Consider the following 18,088-nt stretch of genomic DNA (forward strand, 5'->3'; position numbering starts at 1 on the left):
TTTTCCATATTTAAACCATTATGAACAGAAGAGCTTGTATAGACATTCCAAACACTGCAATTCACAGTACACGATAGCCTTGCATCTGAACTAATGTTTTCAGGAAGTGTGTTCTGTGGTGTAACAGCCTGTGTAGTGTAAAGTGTGTACTCTGTGTGTTCAGAACTAAGGCTGTAACGTACACAAGTACTGCCAGAAACCCGTCAGATTCAACACGCATTTGATTTTCTAATTAATTCTTGGTTGTGCATTCAGAAACCTTTTACTATTGCCAAGTTTCTGGTGGCCCCCACACTCAGACATGTGATCCCGTAATAGGTGGAATCCAGTTTAAGAAGCTGGGTCTACCAGTGCAGTCTTCACACTAAAGCCAAACAGACGTCATTAAAACAAACTACAACATACTACCCACCTCCTCAAAGCCTCTTGTGGCTTTCTGTCTCAACAGAACTAACTCAAACTCCTTCCTTTAGCCTGAAAGGCTGGACATGGCTTGGTCCCTGCCTACTTCTCTGAGTTTATCTCCCTCCTGTATACAAAAGAGCTAAACCAGTGTTCTGGACATTTTAGAACAAACCTTAAGAATCCCGTAATTGATCATCGCTTTGCCTGGGTGCTTGCTTTTGTTTGAGACAGGTCTCACGGCGCCATTCTCTAAGCCAGGGTAGCCTTAAACTCACACGGGCTCTTGTGCCTCAACCTCTTGAGTGCTGGGATTCCAAGCATGAGTCACAATGCCCTCTCTTTCCTGAGACTGTTGAAAGCTCCTCTTTTAGAGGGGCCTTCTCTGACCACTCCGGCTAAAGTGGGGCTCCCAGCTTTATTTCTATTACCTAAGAAATCTGTGTTTTCAACCAATAATGATTACGTGTAACACTGAGTACTCTCTAGCTCAGTGGTCCTCAACCTTCCCAATGCTGCCACCCTTAATACAGCTCCTCATGGTGTGATGACCCCCAACCACAAAGTACTCCATTGCTACTTCATAACTGCCATTTTGCTACTGTTATGAATCATAATGTGAAATATCTGATGTGCAGGGTATCTGATTTGCGACCCCTGTAAAAAGGTGGTTCAACCCCAAAAGGGTTCATGACCCACAGGCTGAGAACTGCTCTAGCTGATCCTCTGATCACAATCACTGTTATACCCTGTGCCAAAACAGGTCCCAGCCCAGACAGAGGACAATAACTGTGGAACAATGGCCTCCAATGGCCTAGCCTGAGTGCTTAATATTTAGTTAAATCACTTTTTTAAAAAACAACAACAAAAAAGCAAATCATATAAACAGAAAGCATTTTCCTAACCTCCAAATCCACATTTTCTAATCTTTAAAATATCATGGATAAGATGTATTTTGCTAACGTTAAACAAAGAATGGGGGCGGAACAAAAAAGAACCAATATTCATTTTTTTGCTCCCCAAACTAGAGAATCTGTAAGTGTAAATTGTATCTGTTAACACTATTTTACCTTCTACATATTTAAAAAAAAATAAACTTACGACATATAAAAAGCTTACTTTTTTTTAAAGACAGAATCTAACTATTTTGCCTAAGCTGTCTGGAAGCTCACTCTGTTGACCAGGCTGGCCTCAAACTCTTAGAGGTCCATCTGCCTCTGCCTCCTGAGTGCTAGCACTAAAAGTGTGTAGTACCACGACCAGCTGGAAAATACCTGCTTTAAAGATAGAATTCAGAGGTGTTTGTATTTCTCCTTTCTACTGGAGCTTCCTACTAATTTAAAGAGTAAGAGGGGACTAAGTCTTCATTGATGCTAAAAGCACTTACCTGCTGATCATAGGCTCTACACATTAGTTTTGTAGGCCATTCATTCATTCATTCATTCATGCATTCATTCAATATGTACATGCTTTAAGTAGTGTTCTAAAGAGGCAGAACGATACCCCAGCTCATTTTTCTGCCTAGCTTATCTCAATGTAGTGCCACAAGCATATGCATAGTATCACGGGGACATAGTCAGGGCTGCTTAGCCAGTGGGGTCAGGGAAAGGGTCCAAGTAGGACTATGCCATCTGGGAAGGGTCCTGAGCATAATATCTGAAAGGAAGATTGCAGGGAGAGCTCTGAAGAAAATCTCAAACAGAAAGGCTTGAGCAAGCAGACAAACATTAGAACAGGAACAAACATGAAAGACAGTCAAGAGACACGCTGAGAATGTAGCAAGGAAAGGATAGCACCATGTCCTGTACAGGACACTAAGGGGCTCTGATCGGTCCTCTATGACCCCTTAGGGATCTGTGTGTGTAGTCCCCAGACCACCTTTTATCTGACTGCTGTTTTGGGTTTCAGGTCTCACATTTAAGATTACAGGTGCATTGCCCAACTAACTGCATGTGAGTAATTAACAAACCCTGGCTAGTCTTCTGTCAATCTGACACAAACTATTATCAACTGTGAGAAGAAAACCTCAATAGAGGAAAATAACTCTGTAATGACAATTCTTAACCTGTGGGTTGAAACCCCTTTTGGGCGTCAAACAACCCTTTCACAGGGGTCGCCTAAGAAGACCATCGGAAAACACAGAGATTTTACACTAAGATTCACAACAGTAGCAAAGTGACGGTTATGAAGTAGCAGTGAGAATAATTTCATTGTTGGGGGTCACCACAACACGAGGAATTGAATTATAGGGTCACAGCCTTAGGCTGTAGGCAGGCAGGCAGGCTGGTAGGTCTTTTTTCCTAATTACTGATTGATGGGGGAGGGACCAGCCCAGTGTATGTGGCCCTGGTGTTCTATAATAAAGCAGGATTAGCAATCCATGAGGAACAAGCCAGTAAGCAGCTCCCTTCCATGGCTTCTACATCAGCTCCTGTCAAGGTTTGAGTTCTTGCCTTGGTGTCAATGAACAAGTGATTCAGGGTATATAAGCTAAATAAACCCTTTCTGACCCAAGTTGCTTTTGGTCTTGGTGTTTCATTACAGCAATAGAAAAGTAACTAGGACACTTATTGCATGTAAATGATGCTGCCCAGTGAAGAGCAAGGAAAGTCAAGGCACCCGGAGCAAGGGAAAGTCTCATCATGGATTAAATGAAGACTGGGAACACTGAGTAATCTGCAACACTAGAAAAATATATATAGGTCTCAATGTAAGAGAAGTGAGCCAAGACTGAGAGGACAGATTTGCTTTCTGAACTTTTAAAGTCCAGCAAAACAGTATCAATGTTCACAAAGAATAAGTGTTCACTTGAATTTACTGGTCATATAGTTCCGCTTCATTTAATCTACAAATGCCTGATTATTATAAGAGCTGCATAGGACTTTACATATGGCTTTATATTTGCATATATTTAACATACTAAAAATACGTTAACAATGAAAGACTCTAGGTCAGATTCCGGTTTGAGATGTTCTGCAATAGGTTGCCACTAAGAATGATGTGACAGCTTTGCGCATTAGTGAAATCGCTCTCCAAAAACTGTGGCAGGTTGGGAGAGTCTCCAAGTGTAGGCAGAAAAGAACAATCAGAAGGCTAATTAATAACGTGCTAGAAATGGGAAGGCATGAGACTACTGAGATGAAAGGACTGGACAGAAATAGAATCAAAAGTACTTGGTTGTGGGAGAAGCAAAGACAATCTAATGACTCTCCTTGGGGACCTCAGTGGTAAGATAAATTCCACAGGAAGGGTATGTTCCAGAATGCTAGGTAAGGGGTTGGGGATTTAGCTCAGTGGTAGAGCACTTGCCTAGCAAGTGCAAGGCCCTGGGTTCGGTCCCCAGCTCCGAAAAAAGAAAAAAACAAAAACAAAAAACAGAATGCTAGGTAAGAAAGAATGGGGACTGCCTAAGCTGTGCACATTGTGCAGTCCCTTCTTGCTCCCCCACAGCACCACCCGGCTCACTGGCTGTCAAACATGATGAAAGAAACCACTTACTATGATGACTTAGGGACCAAGCTTGATGCCACTCAGGAAAACCTGAAAAACACTGAGAGGCAACTGGCCTTGAAGTACCACCCAGCTAAGAGTGTAAGTAAAGGAGAAGCATGTGAACAGACTTCTCAAGCTTTCAGAGTTCCAGGAGGATAAGCATTTAGATCTGGTAGAAACCTGAGGTGCTTTGATCCAAACCAAGAAAGAGGGCACAATTACAGTGGAGCAGCAGATGAGGGGGATGGCCACCGTGTCTGAGGGGTGGTCTGTGTCCAGCTGTTGAATAACTCACTGCTGGGACTTAACATGTGGAAGTGATGAATGAGCAGAGGGTACGATCACAACAGGCCCACTCCTTGCTATTGTTTTTGGTTTAATATTCAAGTATAGTGGCCTTTTAGAAGTCATGTGAAAAATAAGTCCAGAAACCAAAGCTCAGCCATGGTAGGAGAGCACAGAAAGACAAGAAAGAAATGATGAGTGCAATTCAGCAATGATTTGCATTTCGCTTCAGCCAAAGAAAATCCAGCTATATTTTTCTGGGTTCCAGCGTTTCCGTGACAGCTGCATTCATGAATGACCAAATTAACGATTGTAGAGCTTTCTAAAAATATGCAAAGCACTCACTCCACCCTATGCTATGAGCAGGTCATGAAATATTAGGGAAAAAAACTCCAACAAAACAACCAACCAACAAACAAACAAAAAAGCCAGATCCCGAAGGAAATGCATCAAGGGTAATAAGAGTTTTCCCTTTAAAGCAACGAAACTATACTAAACGGTTAAATTCTGACCCAGCAACTCATCTGGTCTTGTACTTCTCTGGCCATCAGAAAGCTGGTGTGATGACTGACTTGTTCTTTAAGCACTTAAGATCACAGAGAGGCATGCCAAGTCTATGTGGGAGCTGCAGACACCACACTAAAGGGGTTTTAAATGAGGTAACCGGTGGCATTTGGTATATGGTTACGGAAATTTTTAGTATGTTGGCAATCGTGAACACGCAGGCTGAGCTAGTTAACAGAGAATGTCATTTTTTACTTAAAGAAGTCAACCTGGATTATCTTAGGCAATCCAATAAGAATGCAAACATTTCATATTTTATTCCCTATAAGGGGGAAAAAAATGGAAGCAAGGAGGAAGAAAACAGCAATTACCACAAAACCAGTCAGCGTCCCCCGCTGGCCACACAAGGGCGGGCCTCTGGGAAAAAGAAATTCAATCCTACTTTGGTGGGAAAACCAGCGTCTTTCACCACTAATTACAACACACAAGCATAGTGTTTATACAACTAAATGTGTAAGTCAACCTCATCCACTACGTCCCATGTGAGGCTGATGAGGGAAAGCCACGGGGCATACCTTTGGAGGGTCCCACTGGACACAACGCCCCTCTGGACACGTGGCCAGAGCCTTGTAGAGTAAAGGTGGGGTTGGCAAGCGTCCCACCACCAGGGCAGAAAGGGACTGCTTCTTTGGTGCAGGACACACGGGAGAAGCTACACCACCAAGCGGCTGCACAGCGCCCCCAAGTCTCTCCAACTTAGCCGCGTACAGCCCGGAAGACTACCTTACCCACTGCGCAGCTCTACAGCGCAGCCTAATAAGGGCCCGGAGAGGCGGACTGGGGGCGGGGCGGGGCCCGAACCAGTCCTCGCTCTGCCTGACGGAAATTGTAGTTCTGAAAAAGCCAGGGGGCGGGGAAAAAGACCGTGGGAACTACATTTCCGGGAGAGGGAGTGGCTACGGCGGACTGCGTGTTGCAGCGGCAATCCCGTGAGCAGAAGGAAGGGCCCGGAAGGCGCCGTTGGTTCTGTTCCTTTGCTCCAAACCCTTGTGGTGCTACCTCTTGGTCTCTGTCCCGAGTGCCCAGTGCGGTGCTCCGGCGTCAGCCTTCCCTTGAGACTCGCAGGTGTGGCGGCTGCCACCCCTGGCGGAAGTGAGGGGCGCGCCCCTCCAGGGCCCTGCGGACCCCGAGCCTCCATGGGCCGGACCCGGAAGGCCAATGTGTGCCCCAGGCTGAGTCGCCGTGCTCTGGGCTTCTACACACGCGACGCGGGCGTGGTGCAGAGGACGAACCTGGGCATCCTGCGGGCGCTGGTGTGCCAGGTGACGCCCGCCGTAGTCGGGGTGCCCGGGGTCCAACCTCCTGCCGGGCAGCGGTTTTTTCGCGCTCTGATTCCCCTTTGAGGGTCATACATGGGGAGGGGCATCCGTATCCTGCAATTAGGGTGTTAGAAAATAGGTACTACTCATAGGTTCGCCGCCTGGCTCTAGTTTTAAAAAGCTTCTTTTGCCTTCTTGCAAACCATCTATTCAAAACATAGGTTACCAACACCTATGGGAGGGAGAAGAAAAAAACCAATGTACTTAAAAACTGTAGATTTAAACTACCCACCTAAAATGGTTCCATAGCAGGGGGCTGAGTTCTTTCCTAAACTGAAATTCTTTGTATCTTTCAGGAGAGTACTAAATTTAAGAATGTTTGGACAACTCATTCCAAGTCACCTATAGCCTATGAGAGAGGAAGAATATATTTTGACAATTACCGGTGCTGTGTCAGCAGGTAAATTCTTAGTGATGATTTTTTTTTTTTTGCCGTAATTCACCTGACCTGTAGTTTTTATAGAACCACGTGGCTTCTTTAGTGCTTAGTGAAATAGGAAGATGAAAAAAAAAAATGAGTCCATAATAAAACTAGGTGGACATGCATGTGATTTTAAAAACTCATTAAGTCTAAAGTTACCGGTTTCGTCTCTGTAAATACTTATTTCACACAAAATTATAGCACAGGGGAAATAATACGTTTCTCAGCACTATTTGCTGTTTTATACCGTATAAAGATCAGAGTCGAGAAAAGGGGTTGTGATATAATTAGATGCTGCTTAGGAGATGGGTATTTTGTTTTAGAAGTACTTATTTTTTTTTTCCAAGAGAAAAAAAAATCAGACCAAAGTATAGTATCTGCAGATAAATAGTTATTAAGTCAGCCTCCAGCCATTCAAGGTCAGGCCGAACAGAACGTCACAGTGAATTGATGCTTCCATGCCCGTTACCTAGATTAAGAAATTATGGAATTGCCTCCCTTTATCTTTCCCTTTGCATCTGTAGGAATTAAGGGCATTTTTCTGTATGTCAACCTTCAGGAGTATTCCTCAAGAGCCAACCACCTTGTTGGGATAGGTTCTCCTTTCACTGGACCGGGAAGTTAGGATGCCAGTAGATGGCCTGGCCAGCAAGCCCTGTGAATTTGCCTGTCCCCACCTCCACAGGTCTGGAATTACAAGTAGCAGGAATCATTAGGGGTAGGGACTCTAAACTCGGGTCCTCATTCTGGCAGGGCACCAGCTGAAGCTATCTCAGAAGTGATAAATAACATCTAAGTTCTTTTCTTGTTGGATCAGAAACTAGAAGTCAGAGACTGGTGATTTTTGAGGTTTGCCTTGACTCCAGTTGATATCTATTTTTTGTACTTTGGCAAATTGCCCAATCTACGACTTAGCCTTTAGTGCCAGTGAATCTACCCAAGTCCCTCCATTTGCCCTTGGCTATAACTTCAATGATTTACAGAGTGCACACATACTTGAGATTCTCTGTCTCTGTCTCTGCCTCTGTTGCAGATAAAGTCAATTTTATTGGAAAGAACTATAGGGGCTGTTTCGTGACCTGCTTCTTCAAGCCAACTCCATGGAATTGGTCACAGGTGTTGATGCAGGGACTCCCCTAATAGTAAAAGCTGAGCAGTTCAGGTGGAGGGAATACTCAGGCCAGGGAAGAAAGATATGGCCAATCTGGACCTTACAAAGAGAAGTGTAGTCATACCCAAGGTAGAGCCTCCATGGGAGCCCCGACTTTCAAATGTACTAACGTAGGACTCAGCCCCAACAAACACATGGCTGGAGCTAGATGAAAATGAGGTCACCCTTCCCATTTTCTGGAGCTTGCCTTCCGAGTCAGAGCTGTGGGGGAAGGATCCTAGAACTCTCTCATAACAGTTTAGAGCTGTGGTACCATCTTGTTGAGCTAGAAGAAAGATGGCAGCCACGACTGGTTCAAGCACCATGGACTTCCACTGTTCTTACTGAATTCCAGGAGGTTTTCTGGAATAAACACTTCTTCGTTTGCTTTTATGACAACAACCAAAGGCTTTAAGTGGTTATCCTTTAATCATTCCATCAGTTTCCCAGAAGGCAGTGTCTATAAGCCTCCAATTCTAGCAGTGGCAACCTGGACGTTCTCTCTTATGTTCCTGATGCCAAGCATCTGCCTTGCAGTGGTAACAGTGACTCTTTGTCACCATTTAATACCCAGTGCATTGCTTTCCCGAGTCAGAGACAGTTGTTTTGATTTTAAAAAGTTCAGTCAGAGAAAATGCTTTGATTAATGTCTCAGTGATAAATGATACAGGCGTTCTTCACCAGGCTGTTGAGGAGGGTTGCACCCACAGGTAGAATCGCAGGAGATTGCTTTCACTCCCGTGACATTCACTTTGATTTAAACCTTTGAGTTCCTGAGAGAATATCAGAGGTGAATAAAATGTCATCCTGGAAATTGTTTCTCTTCTCAGTAGTTGAACTTTAAAGTTCATCAGTTAAAAAGAAAAGAAGAGATCTATGACTGCATCTCAGTAGTTGTCAGAGTAGAGACTAGCTGGGGGTGTAGTAAGTGGCCGTGGCCTCAGCCCAGGGAAACTGAGGCAAGGAGGATTGCTTGGGGACAGCCAGGGCACCCATAGCAAGATTGTTTCAAAAGTAAGCATCAAGGATACAGTTTTCACTTTTTAGGTAAAGAGGGCATGAGTGTAGTTCTGGGGCAGGGCTGACAGAGCACCTGAAATGTTTCCCAAGCTAGCTTGAAGTTGCTGGAACATATGATGTTCAATGATAGTAGAAATAGACACATTTAATATTTATGGAAGGAATAAAGTAGACATAAAGAGTGTTTCTTTTTGTATTCACAAATGTTCATTCAAAACAATATGTCTTAGTCAGAGTTACTATTGCTGTTAGGAAATACCATGATCAAGTAAACCTGTGGAGAAAAGGGTTTTTTTTTGACTTATGCTTCCACATCACTATTCATCCCTGAAGAAAATCAGGACAGGAACTCAAACATGATATAGAAGAATGCTGCTTACTGACTTGCTCCCTCTGGCTTGCTCAACCTGCTCCATGTAGAACTCAGGACCAGCAACCTAGGGATGGCAACACCCACAATGGTACCCTCAGAGTCACTAATTAAGAAAATGCCTACAGGCTTTCCTACAGTATGATCTTTACAGACATTTTCTTACTTGAGGTTCCCTCTTCTCTGGTTAGCCTAGTGTGTGTGAAGTTGACATAAAACTAGCCAACACATAATGGGACCCTTTTTTAATCTATATATTATCCTTGAGAGCAACAGAATAAACTCAGTGAATTCAACAGACATTTACAGTAAATGTTTAAGGATTTAATTAAGAATTCAGTTTAATAGTATTTAATAAAGCAATTTCCAGGTAACTTTATTTACATAAGGAAAATCTGGAAGATGAACCAAATGTGTGTTTGTTTTAAGTGGTTATCATTTTTATTAATTTTACTTATGTGTGTGCATCTGTGCTTATATACATGTGTGAGAAAAGGTCCCTAGCCATTGGATGCCCTCAAACTGGAATTACAGAGCCTCGTAGGAACCAAACCTGAGTTCCTGAAGAGTAGCAAGTGCTCCTAACTGCCCAACCATCTCTTTTGATTTTTTTTTTTTACATTTTTTTCTTGTGTTTGTGTATCATGAATTTGTGATTTAAAAAAAAAAGGGCAGCTTAGGAAAACAATAGAAAGTTGGAATTTGGGACTATAAACATGTAAAAGAAATGTCTCAAATCTGAGCAAAGACCACCTCGGTTTAAAAGTAATAATAATAATAATAATGCCTTTTTTTTTCTTTTTCCCCCAGTGTTGCATCAGAGCCAAGAAAACTTTATGAAATGCCAAAATGTTCCAAATCAGAAAAAATTGAGGATGCTTTATTATGGGAATGCCCAGTGGTGAGATTTCTTTATAGAGCATTGGTTTTTAAAACTCCCCCAACACACACACACACACACACACACTCTCACACACACCCCCTTTTTTTTTTTTTTTCTGGAGCTGGGGACCGAATCCAGGGCCTTGCGCTTCCTAGGCAAGCGCTCTACCACTGAGCTAAATCCCCAACCCCTCACACCCCTTTTCTTTTTTTTTTTTTTTTTTTTTTTTTTTTTTTTTTTTTTTTTTTTATTAACTTGAGTATTTCTTATATACATTTCGAGTGTTATTCCCTTTCCCGGTTTCCGGGCAAACATCCCCCTCCCCCCTCCCCTTCCTTATGGGTGTTCCCCTCCCAACCCTCCCCCCATTGCCGCCCTCCCCCCATAGACTAGTTCACTTTTTTTTTTTTTTTTTTTTTTTTTTTTTTCGGAGCTGGGGAGCTGGGGACCGAACCCGGGGCCTTGCGCTTCCTAGGCAAGCGCTCTACCACTGAGCTAAATCCCCAACCCCTTCCCTTTTCTTGATTATTGCACACACACACCTTGTCTTGATTATTGCACACACATACACACACACACCTTATCTTGATTATTGCACACACACACACACACACACACTCACCTTGTCTTGATTATTGCATACACACACACACACACACACACACACACACACACACACAGGCTGTGTGTAAATAGAACCTACTGAGTCTATTTACTGTTGCTCATGTGTATATGTGTTTAGGCTGATGGGATTGGATAGCCTGCCAGGAGGCTGGTCCCTGGCAAGGATTGGTTTCCCCTCTCTTAGAAGCCATTAATTGCCTATAGCTCTTTACCTAGGGGGTGGGGCCTCTTGAGCTTCCCCATCCGTGTTGGGATGCCAGCTGGTGCTGTCATTGTGTAGGTCTCGTTTAGGCAGCAGTGTTGTTGAGATTTCATGAGTGTAAGTCCTGTTATATATAGAAAACACAACCTCTGGCTTTTGTATCCTTTCTCTCCTCTCTTCCACAATGTTCTTTAAAGTATTTAAAGTAGTTTCTTAAAAGAACTAGTCATTATTAGTGTATTATTTAAAGGATAAAATTAAAATTATTTTTAAAAACATTATTCCAGGCTGGAAAGGTAATGATGCTTACTGCCAAGTCTGATGAGCTGAGTTCAGCCACCAGGACACACTTTCAGAGTTTCAGAAGTTGTCTTTTGACCTCCTCATATGTTCCTGTGTGTGTGTGTGTGTGTGTGTGTGTGTGTGTGTGTGTGCGAGCGCATGCAAACACATGCATACACACAGATACATACATATAATATTTTTAATCAATATTTGGAATTCATTTATTTATTTTGAGCAGGCTCATGTGTGAGCCCAGGCTAACTTAAGATTTGATGTGTAGCCTGGCATGAGCTTGAACCTTGGACTTCATCCACCCCTGACTGCCGGGCGGCAGGGATGTATCACTATGTTCAATTTATTATGAAAAAAAAAAATTTTTTTTTTTTTTTGCTTCTTTTTTTCGGAGCTGGGGACTGAACCCAGGGCCTTGCGCTTCCTAGGTAAGCGCTCTACCGCTGAGCTAAATCCCCAGCCCCTATTATTATGAAAAATTTTAGTTAGAGATCATTTGTAAATTTTGGAAATATAAAACCTGATTAAAAGTTTTATAACACTATGAGGCAGTTTACAGTCATCCTTAGTGTTTGAGATCATTCCACCCCTGTACTAAAAAAAATTATTGTGAGGACAACAATTATGTGAGTTTTTGAAAGTAGATAAATTCCACCTATGACTGTAGTTAGGAAAATAATAGTATAAAAATTAAAACTACAGTAGCAAAAGTCCAGCATTGCCCAGGCATGGACCCTTCAAGACACTGTTTCCTTAGGATGTTAGTATTCAGAGACCACAGAAGCTAGAAGTAATTGGTCCGGGGGAAAATAAATATGGGAGATTGAAAGTTACAAGGGTGTTTGCAAGTCTCCTCCTCAGTCTTTAACACCACCGCTTCTAGTACTGCCAGCTGCACAATGCTTGTCAGACCATCGGACCAACTCTTATAATCACAGCCCTTTTTTGAGGGACAATTCATCTTTTTTAAGTTTTCCATAACACTGTTTGTAAGAAATCCTCTTAACCAGCACTACAGTGAGTTAACCACGTCTGTAAGTCTGGTTGGTCACTTTGTAAGAGAAGAGAACTCCCAGTCTGTAACCAAAAGTACTGTCTAAGCCATGAGCAGTGATATTCTGAATTTAATGTTTTTCTTTTCTAGGCTGTTCTTTTTCCATAAAGCTATAATTTTTTAACTATCACCCCTATAATTGCTCTCTTTTCATAGAAGCCTCCTTTTTAAAAATTAGAAAGTTAGAAGCCTATTTTTTTTCCTCTTTAACTGAAAGGTGTAAATAATTGTGCCTTAAACCATTTAAAGCCTTTTAATCTATTTTCTTGATGGGGGAATTAGAGAGATGATAGGTTTCTTAATTGAGAAAGTTTGAATATACCAATTCAAGCACACAAAATATAAAGCAGTCCTGGAAAAATAAAGTTAACCTACTCTCATTCCATAAACACTTAAATGTTTTTGTTTTTATTTGTAGTAACAACAACATTTTTAATGAAGAACTCAGAGGAACACTGTATTATTAATAATGAATGCAAAACTACTTTAAAATTAGTACTCTTTTGCTTTGTTTCTGAAATAATATATGAAATGCCACTTTTGGTTTAAGAAAATAGTTCAAATCTATAAAATATACTTGTTTCAAATCTCTCTCTAATGGGCTAAATAGGAATAGTAGATATTTTAAAACTTTAAGATCTACATGAAATGATGCATAAGTCATTGTAGTATAAAAGCATTCATGTCATTGCCTATGAGTTAAGTATCAGTGGCTAATACATTTAAAAGTCACAGCAGCAGCCTGAATGCAGGAGGACCAGTTCACAGTCTGCACTGCCAGGGTCTGCCTGAGAAACAACAAAAATAAGTGGAACCAAGCCGACTAAAAGCAAATGGTTGTTTCCCTGGAATTTGGGAGGGAAGACAGCTTTGCAGAGGTCAACAGCCGCTTCTTCTCTGTTCATGGTTTACATGAACAAGTGCCACGTTAATTTTACTTCTCAAGTCAGAACTTTACTAGTTGAAATGAGCACTTCTGCTCCTCTTTCACTTCTGCAGTAGAGCTGTACCAGTAGGATGGCTCAGTGGCTTAAGGCCCTTGCTTCCCATTGATGCAAGCCTGACAGCCTGAGTTTGAGCCCCAGAACCCACAGGAAGGCAGGAGAGCTGAGCATGGCTTCAATCTCAGCACTTGGGAGGCAGAGGCAGGCAGATCTCTGCGTATGTGGCCAGCCTGCATACAAACACCCAGGTGGGGGAGACAGCTCAGTCCACATGTGCACTGTGGCTTATGCACCCATGTGTACACAGTGATAATGACAGCAAAATTTAAAAGCATTAAAACAAAGAACGGCTAACGCAACAGCCCACCTTCTTCATTTGTGCAGTTGATATTTTTGTGCTTTACTTATTTGATGAGGTAACTAGCCATTTTCTTTGGACATAGAGTACTACAGATTGTTCATAGCTAAGCAATTTGTGTTTACACTCTGGTTTTGTTTGTTTGTTTTCTAGGGAGAAATACTTCCTGACCCGTCAGACTATAAATCTTCACTCATAGCACTGACTGCTCATAATTGGCTGCTTCGTATATCAGCAACTACAGGGGAAATCCTGGAGAAAATATACCTTGCTTCCTATTGCAAATTCAGGTAATGTGAGATTATTATTTAAAATTGTGTTGTAAAAATGTGAGGCCTGTGACCTAGGAAATCTTAGGCTCTCTCCAGTCTTGCCCTGTGTCCCCAGTTTTCCTCATGTATTTTATGACCCCAGTTTCTTTATAATCTTCTTTTTGTTCTCTACTTTGCTCTAGTTAAAGATTTGAGGCTTGTCACCTACGTTATTTATCTTTGTATTTCAAGTAAGTAATTAGCACAAAGTAGTTAGAGGTAGGTGGCTGACGGTTCCCATTCTAGAACAATCCAAGAAATGCAATTGTAACCCCTAGTTTATAGGTACATGCAAATTTCAGAATGGATGTGAGTATGCAATTTGTAAAAGTAATATTTGTAATACATTTTATGTCTCCCATTTTAATTTGGAAAGGAGTGTAATGCCATGCGCCTTTAATCCCAGCACTCAGGAGACAGAGGCAGGGGTACCTCTGTGAACTCTAGACCAGCCTGGTCTACACAGTGAGTTCCAGGATAGCCTGGGCTACATAGAAAAACTAAACTAAATAAACCTAAGTCGGAATGGTCTGTGTATGTGTGTTTGTGGGTGCAAGCGTGTAGGGGGTGTTTTGTTTGTGTGTGTGCTTACTTGCTTGCCTTTTGAGACTGGCTCCAAGCTGACCTTGAATTCCTGCCTCCTCCTTTCAAGTTCTGGGATTGCAGGCACCCATATCGCACTTGTTTTCTTCCATACTGGCACTGAAGCCAGGTTTGTGCATGCTAGGCAAGCACTCTCCCAACTCAGCTGCACCCCAGCCCTGGCTATTTCTGAGGTTTGAATGCTCTTAGGTTAAACATGTTTTTATAGCTGTATTCATTCTGTTCGTTTACTTGTTTATTGTGAGTGTTCTACTTGCATGTGTGTGTATGCACATTTGTCTGGTGGCCATGGAGGTCAGAAGAGGGCCCTGGAACTGGAGTCACGGATGGTATGGATGGTTGTGAGCCACCACGTGTGGGTGCTGGTAACTGAGCCTGGATCTCTGCAACAGCAGCCAGTGCTCCTACCACTGGGCCACCTCTGCAGCCTTCTCAACCAAGTTTTAACCCGCACAACAGCGGATGCTCATCAACCTCCAGTACCTAGGAGGCTGAGCCAGGAAGATGGGCTTTCACAGCTATCCTCAGTAACAGAACAAGTCAGGGCCCAGGCTATAGGAGGACTTGTCTCAGATTTTTTTTCATTAGAAGAGAATTATTTTAAGACTCTAGAAAAATTAAAATTTAAGTAGAAATGTATCCATATAAGGATCTAGAGCAAATCATTAAAGTTATTTGTTTTAAAATAGATTACTTTGCTCTTATAATTTAAGTTATTAAAAAAAACCTTAGTTCTAAGATAGTATGGCAAGCATGGTGGTTCATGCCTGTCACCTCGGCGCTGGAGACGCTCAGCAAAAGAACATCAGGTTCAGGGTCAGCCTGGCTACCTAGAGACTCACAGGCCAAATTTCATCTCAACAAACAACATGTAAACAACAACAGTAGATGAGTAAATAAAGTATAATGTTTTGATTTTGAGTATAAGGGACTGGTCCAAACATTAAATTCCTCTTTGTTCCTTCAAAGGTACCTGAGCTGGGACACTCCTCAAGAGGTCATTGCAGTGAAGTCGGCTCAGAACAAAGGGTCTGCAGCAGCTCGGCAGGTCCGCAGCCACCACACAGTCCTTGGGGTTGCACACTGTGAAAGCCAGTGCTGTTAAACTTAAGCAGACTTGATATGGGCTTCTCTCTATTTTATACTTATTTATTTGGGGTCCTGGGGATTGATCCATGCATGCCCCCCGTGCTCTAGTGTTCAGCTACATCCCTTGGCTGTTCTCTCTAGAGAATCATCCAGAATCGGTCAGACTCCGATCAGTGGTGCAAGTCTTTGATCCCACACTTGTAGAGATCTCTGAGATCCAGGCCAGCCAAGGCTGTATTGTGAAACCCTATTTAAAAAAAAAAAAAAAAGCATGACCCAGAATTTATTAGACCTTATAAAGCCTAGAACTACCTATCTAGAAACTTATTTCTGTTGATAACGGATTAGAAAATATTTATTGAACATTTTTATAAAATACAGATTTTGTTTTCATAGAGATATTCTGTTCTTATCTCAGAATAGAATGTATTTTTTAAAAAACAACTATAATAAGCAACAATTTTGTGGGAGTTTTTTGGGGTTTTTTTTTTTTTTTTTTGGTAATATCTGTATTTAAGTTCCTCCTAGTGTTTAATATAAAACATAGTGTTTAACATATCCTTAAAAATATCCTGTAACACTGACTGTCAGGTAATTTACTTAGAATTCTTTTTTTTTTTTTTTTTTTTTTTGGTTCTTTTTTTCGGAGCTGGGGACCGAACCCAGGGCCTTGCGCTTCCTAGGTAAGCGCTCTACCACTGAGCTAAATCCCCAGCCCCTACTTAGAATTCTTGAATGCTGTTTCATTTGGGGTATTTTATGTTTTGGTTTTGATTATTGAGGCAAAGTCTGGCTGTGTAGCCTAGTTTATCTTCAAACCGAGATCCTCCTGCCTCTGCCTGCCAAAACGCTGTGATTGCAGGTATGTGCTCCCATACCTCATTGAGCCTTTTAACAATTGAATGGTTCCTCTCTTTTTACCTTATTTAAATAAACACATCAGGTGCTCCCTTATCAACACAGCAGCACATCCCTTCACCCTCTACATTTTGTTCCTCTTATCTGCCTTCTCTGTCTTTATGTGTGCCCCTGAGCCAAATAAGCTATTGGTTAGGTCTTTAAACGTCATTAAACAATGTTTAAGTTACACTAATCTATCTATGCGTCTGGGGCTCGGGGAACATGTCACAGCATACGTATAGAGGAGGACAGCTTGCAGGAGTCACTTCTCCTTCTACTCGGTAGGTTTCAGGGATCAAAAAACCTCACCACCAAGCCATTTTGCCAGATCTAAACTTACTTTTATGATGGTTTTTTATAAATGTTTTCTACATCTTCATATCAATAGCATGACCATATGCCTTTAATTGGGATCTCTTGGGCCTCTTCTCACACTGTTGAGGTACAACCAAGAAAGAGTTACTGTGTACTGTCGCTTTCTTTTCATACCCTGGCTGCATTGCGTAAACATGAAAGACTGTAAGAAAGTAAGTCATTTCCTGAGGATTGGAGCAGTGTCTAGCCTAATGTGCCACCTGAAGAACACCGATTAACTGTGCATGGTCAGGTATTAAGGTTCTTACTTAACACCTGATAATGTTAAGTCTTGTAAGCATTTCCGCATTCAAGACTGTGTTCCTACAATCTCTAGCCAACAAGCAGTAGTTCTTATTCTTAGTTAAGGTACACAAATTATGCCTACCTTTAGGTTGAAGGAGCACGGATCTTAGCTAAGTAAAAGTATGTGTCTTTGAAGGGCAGGTCTCTGGGGCTTTAAACATCACACTCTGTTTTTGGATTTTTACTTTTTTTGTGGTTTTTGATTGATAGTCTTGATAGTCAAACCTTATTTCTGCTCAAGCCATTCCTAAATTCTAGATACTCCCTTGAATTCTTTACTAAAGAAGTAAATAGATTATTTTGCATTTCATAATGGAAATAAATTGTTGGAAACTTGCTCTTCAAAATAAAGGATCACTTTTCTTCAAGTTGATAAGTCATTCAAGTGTTTATTGGCATACTGTCTGTCTTCAGTACAATCAGACCAATGTAAGTCTTATCAGTGATATGACCATAGTAACACTATGCTTTTGGTTAGCGTCATTATTACCAGAACTCCGGTTCACAGTACAAATACAGCACATTTTGATGGTGAGAAATACTCGTTTCCCTTTGTAGTGTTTATATATATATATTATATATATATAATATATATATATAGTACTGGAGGATTAGTAAACATTTTAAGTGTGTTTCCTTCACTGGTAAAATAGCTTCAGTCTAAATCGATGTAAACTCTCAATTCATGAAAAGTTCTGTATAATTGAACGTTGGGACAGATGGGTATTTTGAACTCGTGAAGATAGTGGTTTCTGAGAGCTTTGGAGAGCTGCCGGTAATTTTCTTGTTATCTTGTAGGCAGGCACTCAGCCTCCTGTTCTGTTGTACCTCGCCGTGTTCCGGGTCCTGCCCTTTTCCCTTGTAGGGATTCTAGAGATCAACAGAAAGGTGAGAACGGACCTCTCCTCCCTGTCTCCCTTCTCTCTTCTCTGTTTTTATAATGCCTAATTTCACTACTAAGCCCTGGATAACCTGGAACTCACTATGTGAACCAGGCTAGCTTTGGGCTCAGAAGCCCACCAGTTTCTGCCTCCCAAGTGTTGAATGAAAGGTGTGCACTGCCATTACTGCAATTACTTAATTGCAGTATTTTATTGACAATTAGGAGTATTATCTTTACTTGTTTATTAGAGGTTTTGA

The 18,088-nt window shown here is 41.7% G+C and overlaps 2 protein-coding genes across 11 annotated transcripts in view; one reads left to right on the forward strand and one right to left on the reverse strand.

The window, feature by feature from the left end:
* Positions 1 to 5,480, reverse strand: part of Mettl8 (methyltransferase 8, tRNA N3-cytidine) — a 130,903-nt gene extending 125,423 nt beyond the window's left edge. For 2 of the 8 annotated variants that reach the window (XR_005502190.2, XM_039106364.2), the window contains exon 1: positions 578 to 5,248. Coding sequence is in view for 3 of the 8 variants with exons in the window: in XM_039106364.2 (XP_038962292.1) it covers positions 578 to 601 (24 nt within the window). In the remaining 5 variants the exon portion in view is untranslated. The other 6 variants (XR_005502191.2, XM_063284404.1, NM_001399514.1 and 3 more) reach the window with 4 other exon arrangements.
* A 135-nt stretch (positions 5,481 to 5,615) lies between these two features.
* Positions 5,616 to 18,088, forward strand: part of Dcaf17 (DDB1 and CUL4 associated factor 17) — a 31,819-nt gene continuing 19,346 nt past the window's right edge. For 2 of the 3 annotated variants that reach the window (NM_001398928.1, NM_001177688.2), the window contains exons 1-6: positions 5,667 to 6,005; positions 6,359 to 6,462; positions 9,834 to 9,924; positions 13,539 to 13,675; positions 15,269 to 15,347; positions 17,747 to 17,836. In NM_001398928.1, coding sequence (NP_001385857.1) covers positions 5,880 to 6,005; positions 6,359 to 6,462; positions 9,834 to 9,924; positions 13,539 to 13,675; positions 15,269 to 15,347; positions 17,747 to 17,836 — 627 coding nt within the window. In that variant the 5' untranslated portion in view covers positions 5,667 to 5,879. Of the gene's footprint in view, positions 6,006 to 6,358; positions 6,463 to 9,833; positions 9,925 to 13,538; positions 13,676 to 15,268; positions 15,348 to 17,746; positions 17,837 to 18,088 lie in introns of all 3 variants that reach the window. The other variant, XM_063284357.1, reaches the window with a different exon arrangement.

This window comes from Rattus norvegicus, chromosome 3, assembly GCF_036323735.1.
Source record: "Rattus norvegicus strain BN/NHsdMcwi chromosome 3, GRCr8, whole genome shotgun sequence".
Classification (NCBI taxonomy): Eukaryota; Metazoa; Chordata; class Mammalia; order Rodentia; family Muridae; genus Rattus; species Rattus norvegicus.